The sequence below is a fragment of the Etheostoma cragini genome, chromosome 1 (assembly GCF_013103735.1).
Source record: "Etheostoma cragini isolate CJK2018 chromosome 1, CSU_Ecrag_1.0, whole genome shotgun sequence".
Classification (NCBI taxonomy): Eukaryota; Metazoa; Chordata; class Actinopteri; order Perciformes; family Percidae; genus Etheostoma; species Etheostoma cragini.
Window position 1 is genome coordinate 29,260,387 of NC_048407.1, and position 7,261 is coordinate 29,267,647.

The following is a 7,261-nucleotide window of genomic DNA, read 5'->3' on the forward strand; positions in this document are numbered from 1 at the left end:
TCTTTACTACTACACAGTAATGTATGACAGACACACGCACGCAGCACCTTGTAATAGTTAGTGTTACACCCATTATAAACTAATGTGCCACAGCCATAATCATTCCAACCAAACCCCTGCCATGGATACAGCCACTATCAATGGAATGAACGGCCAACGCTATGTCATCCCATGTCTATAGTCACAGCAACAGTGTCAATCAGTCTGGTCTGAACTTGTGCACGCAAGTAAGTTATCGAGGTAGTGTGGACTTGCGGTGCAGCATGTAGGAGGAGAAGTCATCAGTTGATTATTTATCGGCAACGGCGGATCTGGTGCTTTTGGAAGACCTTTATGAGCCGAGCAACAGTGCACATGTATCCTAAACACACGGGTCGCGGTGGAGCGCTCTATCGGATTAATTAAAGGCCGATCAGCGAGGGGGGGGAGTTCTGCACAATATCATGCAGGAAAAACAGGGTACCATTAATGTAGTGACGGAGTCAGCTAACCCCATACCCAGAGAGGAGTGTCCAGCACAGCCCCAACTGGAGGCTATTTGTACACCTAAGAGATTGCAATATAAGCCTGTATATTACTATTAGGACTATAGCATACATAAGTTAACAATAAATTAAATAGCCTTCATCTGGAGTCCACGGCAACACTGTTGACTTCATCACGGATCTCTTTCCATTCTGCATACTTTTTTTTTATAAAACCTTTATTAACCCTCTGAGACCTAAGGTATAATCAATCACTATATTCCTCATCAGTCTCGCTGCTCGGTTGCACCCCCTCATGAAATCTAATGGCAGTGCTTTGCATTTAGTATTGACAGTTATCTGCTCCTCTTTGTTTTAGTTTCCCTCAAAGATATTCTGTACAGTGTAGAAATCTATGCTCTTTTAGGGGAAGTAGAGACTAACCTGGGCCTTGTTGCTGGACCATTTCTGACAGATCTCGCTGGTGGATGAAGAGAACCAGACCTCCAGCAGCGAACAGCAGGAGGAACCAGAGGTAACAGGGCAGCCTCCTTCTCCGTCCACGCAGGGAGTCCACCACCATCTTTAACTTCATCCACAGCATGAGGCACAGTCAGACGACAATGTGATCAGTTCTGGAGAAAATCAAAGAAAGCGGGGAAATGGGAAAAGGGAAAGCAAGACATAGACAAAGGTGTCGTGAGCAAAACTGTGTGACGGCCTCTGACCCTGTCATAGCTCCTCTGGTGTCTTGTGTGTTTTTTGCTTCGCAGGTTTGCCTGGGGAACTTGATGTCCAGCACCTGAGCATAACGCTTTTCAAAGGCTGGCTCCTCATCATCCTCTACTCTTTTGGGGCTTCACAACATCACACACATTCAGCATTGCACACACCATTGACTGTACTGCAATTATCCCTCCTGTTACGTTGCATATGAAATTGACCCACTTTATAAGAATGAAAATGAAGGAAAAATATTCAGCATACACGTTAATCAACATTTAAAATAAAAATGGTACATGTAACGTATTCAAGGTAGCTTTAATTATCTTTATTACGTTGAAGGTAGAGATGGGCGGAATGATACAGAAGCTGCGTAAATTGTTTCACTCCTGTGAAGCACACTGTTTCAATAACCATACTATTTTAATACCAGAGTGCCAAAGATGAATTTCCATTGTGTGTAAATTCAGTGGAGAATAAAAATTGTTTACCTATCTAACAAACGGGTCAGAGTTTGTATCAAATGAGGATTACCACTTGACTGAAGTGTCTCATTATTTTGAGATAATTATAATAACACTCTGCAGAGTATAAGGCAAAACAGTTACACAGAGTTTGCAGCAGTAACAGTGTGAAGTATCTGGCAAAGATAGGAGCAAAATCCTGGTCTTATATTCTCATTTCTCCAGCAATTGGAGACATTGTTTGGGAAAGTGCCTAATGTTAGCAAAAACAATTAATCTTAACACACAGACAAGTTGGAGCCACTTCTACGTCTTTTCTACATCTGTCCCTCATGTCTCAAAGTTTCTAGCGGTCATTTATCTTAGCTGCCAAAGACAACCTGGTGCTGTTGGTCACACACAGATAGAAGATGTTCTGACCCTGCGTCCTTATCGATAAACATGGCTCGACAACTGTTTCTTTCAGTCTTTAAGGCATCAACCTTCAACTGGTAATTTTAGGGACAAACAGCTGTGACTCTCCTTCAGGGAGGACACATACAGAATGAATGAAAATGTAATAAAGTCATACAACCGAAAAGCATAGTAATGAATAATACTGAATAATACATGAATAATACAGAAGGATATATATGATCATGCTTAAATGTAATTTTCCTACTAACGTTTCTCATTTTAAAGACTTACATGTTCTTTTTCTCATCACATTGGCAGAAATGGACTTCCAAATACCATCTACATTTAATGCAGCACTACAATTAACATGCAGGCTCGTTGATCTTTTATTGCACATGAGAGTAAAACTATTCAAATCAGAGTGGTGTTGTAGTAGTACCTGTGGTAACTGTCGTAAAAGGCTGCTATATGTTTTGCAAGCCACCATAGCAAAGCAAAAATAGAATTTTCTCAAATATTCCTCAGGCTTTATTTGCCAATCACTAGTTTGAACAGTTTTGAATCGTTTTTTTCTTTGTTCACACTCACAATTGTTTGTTCCTTTGTTTACATCCATCATGCCAGACTACTGTTCTTCTTCTACTTTAGTTTATTGGTGGGCTACAAATAAGCAATAAGGTGAATCTCGCCACCTACTGTAACGGAGTGTGTAATACCACGAAAAAAAAAGAATCATCAACCAAAATCATCATAATAATTATAAGAAATTATATTCTGGAAATTAAATCCCAAACAAAACCCTTTTAACCTGTACTTGTTTATCCTCTGTATCTAACAGTCCTTTGATAAGGACTACTGTTTGGAAGCATAGATGTTTTATGGGGGGGCCAGTCTAGCAATGGGCTTGTTCGAGATGAGCCCGGTCTGCGCAAAATCGATCACCGGCGATCGCCGTTGCATGCCGGTTAGACTTGTATCCGACTTGATCCCGACTTGGTTCTGAATCGACTCTACATGATGACACTTTCTAAAAACGTTTTAATGTTTCGGAACTGGAGGGATTTGAACTGCTAACTTTGGCTTATTCCGCACAGAAAACATGTTGTGAGGCTGATAGTGACGTTTAGAATTCAGAAAGACTAAATCTGTTTAGATTACGGATCATATACAGTCTGTTGTTAATTAAAATCAGCAACAGATCGCATGTAGAGCACTTCAAGAGCTACTCTGTCATAATTAAAACAACCGGAGACTGTTTACAAGCTAATATATGAGTCAGATAACAATTTATTAAATCGGAATCGGACCACAGATGTTATGTCCGACTTTACTGCAGATATTTGCCACCGTACCGGGCTGCTGTCGCCTGCACTCGTCCACTTTACAGGCGAGGTGCAGTTCATCTCGACCAGGTCTATTTTCTGATTTACAGAGTACTGGTGATGTCAAAGCTGACATCCCTGAGCCAAACCAAGTAGAGCGTTTTCTTTTTTGAAGGACTGTTTTTTTTATTTGGTTGTTTGAGGAGGTTGTTTGAGGATGTGAGGACAGGTACCATGAAGATGCAAACCATTTAGTGATGGAACTTGTAAATAAATCCTGAATTGTTGGTGGAATGTCTTGTCTCCAGGTAAGTGTGATTTTAAAACTTTAATGTAATGGTACGGGCTGAAGCAGCTTAGGTGTTAATTGAATTACCTAAGGTATACAAGTCATGTGAAGCTCGTTCGAGATGAACTGCCCCTTGCCTGTAAAGTGGAAAAGAGCAGGCGGCAGCAGCTGGGAGTGGTGACAAAAATATGTTTGAAGTTATAGTTTCTTTTAGAGTTTTCCTCCAAATAAAGAAATTGGCTGTGTTTGTAAGGATACAGTTAAGTAAACATGATTCCAGTTGGACTGGCATGAGCACCGACCAACTCGGGACTCTGTTCATACAGCAGTAAGGCTGTGTAGCATCTGTCTGCAGTATAATATATATAGACTGTATATTGCATTCATATGCATTCACAGCACAGGCTGTTTAATTTAGATTACATACACACAGAAAGACAAAATAAGGAAGTAGTGGATTTTATCTATCGAAACCCAACATCTTGCTCTATTGAAGTTGAAGGAGAAAACCCATGAAGTCTGACGACTTAAAGCTGTTTAGAAATTCAACACGGAAACAAGATGAGCTGACACCAAATTCTTCCAAATAAAAAAAATCGGTAGTGTTTATAAGTTTACAGTTAAGTAAACACGATTCTAGTTGGACTGGCATGAGCGCAGACCAACTCGGGACTCTGTTCCTACAGCAGAAAGGCCGTGGAGCATCTGTTTGCAAATTAATATGCAAATTAGCTTCATTGACTACTCATTCCAAAAAAATAAAAAATTGGCAAACACTTTTGTCAATAACTTTATTTTTATATTGCACCCTGTCAAAAAAAATCATAACTTATAAATAATGCTTGATGCTTAAAAATTCATTGATTTCTAAGAGGATTGTAGTGTTATTATCAACTTGTTTAAATAAGGATGATCAAAAAACAGTGATGATGAAATATGAAATACTAAAATGCAGGTGAAACAGAAATCTCAAGGGGCTTATAACAATGCATCACCACATAATCAAAGTAGCAGACAATGAAACAAAAGACATCACAAAGTCAACATGGAGGAGAATGACAATTGTGTATTTGTGTTTTAAGAGAGACAAGTGAGGAGAGAATGATGACGGATTAAAAAGCATGTTGTGTACACCACAGTTTTTCTAATAAATCATTGTGGATAAGCATTTTACTGACATGGAACTTTGCTTTTGGCCTCAGTGCAGATTAATCCAAAGCAGAAGTTCAACAGGGTTTGCTGCTGCATTACAATTACGGCATTGGTCCACCCAGAGTGGGAATAGTTTAACTAATTTTAGCTATTTGAAATCATATCAACAAGGACTGGTGGGACAACCTTTGAGAGACAAGATGTTATGCAGCAAAACTGACTGAAACTATAGAGGTTAGGTTAGATTATACAGTCTCTCTTTGTCTTTGGCTATAAAGAAATGTCATTTATGCAACATAATCTGGTATAAGATTTGAAGCCATTATAAATTAGGCATCCCCATGCTGTCAATGGCAATCCTTTCGCATTAAAAGACATTTATTTCACTAACATAGCAGTTGTACCTATATCAAAGTGACATGAAATCACTAACTTTTGTGGAGATTAAACTAGTCATGAAGATGTAAAAGCATTAGGCCAACCTGAAACCCATTTCTTCAGCTTTTTATTGATAACATTTCATTTTCATATGAATGTCCTTTAGATCCTTCTGAAAAGAAACCATGCAGGCAGAGACACCCACAAAGTGTAATTTCAAAGGTGTAAGAATTTTGCAAGAAAAGTATATTGCAGTGCACAAACATGATTATTATGAACAGGCAACCCTGTATTTGCAACTTTTGGTATTTGATACAGAGTGGAGAGGGGAAATGCATTTATTAGTTTTATATTTCTGTCTGTCTTCACACTGTGATGAAGACGTGTGTTTATCATTTCAGCTCAGTCCGTCAGTCTTTGCAACCCCCACAGAATGAAAGTAGCCTTGACAAAGGTTAAAAAAGGAAATAGTGTACAGCTTTTGCACATAAAAAGTTTCCATGTGATGGTGGAAGGAAGCTATGTAAACATAGTTATGTTCAATGTGGTTGCATAATGAGGAGATGGTACCTTCTGTGCTCAGTGGAGTTAATAACAAGTGTTGAGTTTTATACAGGCTGAGGAGCTATTTCACATTTTCTGGTCTTTCTATCATCCTTTGTCCTCTCTGTTGCTCAGCCTGAACAAGAGAGACTGCTGCTTTGTGAAAACGTGACTTGCCGCGTAGCAACGAGGTCGGGATGAAGGCTGGGCGTTAAAGGAACACGCCGACTTATTGGGACTTTAGCTTATTCATTATCGCAGCTCTTTACAATACAGTAAACACCCATGGTGGTAAGCTATGATTTTTAAGATAAAAAGTCCCACAGTCCGTCCAATATCTTTACTGAATGATGGTGCTGGTCCTGTATACTATATTGTTCTGTTTTTGTCTTATGTTGCCAAAATGCCATGTGATTTTTGCTGCAACCTAATTTCCCCATGGGGGATAAAGTATGAAGTAGGGCAAAGCTCAAAATGAAACATGCATTCCCAGTCCACTTTATCTAAAGTGCTACAAGAAAAGATAAAAAAAAATCACTGCAACTGTCACAACTTGACACAAACAAAGTTGTTTCATTTCATAAACTTAACGCTCACTTTTTCTGGCCTAAACTTAACCGTAATATCTGCCGAAATGACTGGCAGCTCGCGGTGCTCTGTACCCAGATCACTGTCACATGGTCTCTTGTAACTGAACCATCAACTACCACCGACCAGACGGAGCTTAATGCAAAGCACAACAGTCATGTAGCAGATCTCGATAGCGGCTAGACGCATCTAATAACTTCAGCTGATACGATGAGCTGTGATGGAAGTCTGTAGCCGGCTTCACAAAGCTCTGTTGCGGAGCTTTGTAGCCAATGTCACATGACCAGCTGGCGGTCTCCTTGTTTTCGTATGACATCAAACGTCTTAGTGTGCGTTACATTTCGTACGATATCACAAGAACCAGTTCATGAAAATGCGTTGTAATGTACAGTATATTGTACTATTGGACTGGCTGTGCACATGAAACAGTTGTCATGCCAACGAACATGGTAAGGAGGCTGTTCTTGCTGGCCAGTCATGTTTATCCCTATGTCTTTACAAGACTTACAGTAGACATACACTTTCACATGCAGACATTCCGGGAGGTGTCCTTTCCTGGTATGATGAGGACTTATGGGTATTGAGCTAGTAGGCTATCAGCCAATACCTGCTGTAACAACATGTTAATCCTTGAAAACTACAACATCCCGCTGCTTCTGCTCCAGTTTGATACTATATTGCTTTGGACCAGTCCTGCCCTTATGAGACCTATACAGGGGGCATTTGCTAAGAAATTATTTTAACTATGTTGTTGGTAAAGTTCATCTTCGTCTACACATTTTGTGACATGGAATCACTTCAGTTGACAAAACACATTTAGTGCAAGTTGGGAAGCTACAACTTTTAAAGATGCTTTGATTTGAATCTGTTTTCTCAACAAAGTTTTGACCTTTTACATCCCAGTATCATTTATCCTGCCAGTACAAAACTACAGAATGTAAC

The 7,261-nt window shown here is 39.6% G+C and overlaps 1 protein-coding gene across 2 annotated transcripts in view; it reads right to left on the bottom strand.

The window, feature by feature from the left end:
• LOC117945296 (carbohydrate sulfotransferase 8-like) overlaps window positions 1–7,261 on the bottom strand; it is a 162,270-nt gene that overhangs the window by 121,722 nt on the left and 33,287 nt on the right. For both annotated transcript variants that reach the window (XM_034872714.1, XM_034872724.1), the window contains exon 2: window positions 909–1,099. In XM_034872714.1, coding sequence (XP_034728605.1) covers window positions 909–1,068 — 160 coding nt within the window. In that variant the 5' untranslated portion in view covers window positions 1,069–1,099. The remainder of the gene's footprint in view (window positions 1–908; window positions 1,100–7,261) is intronic.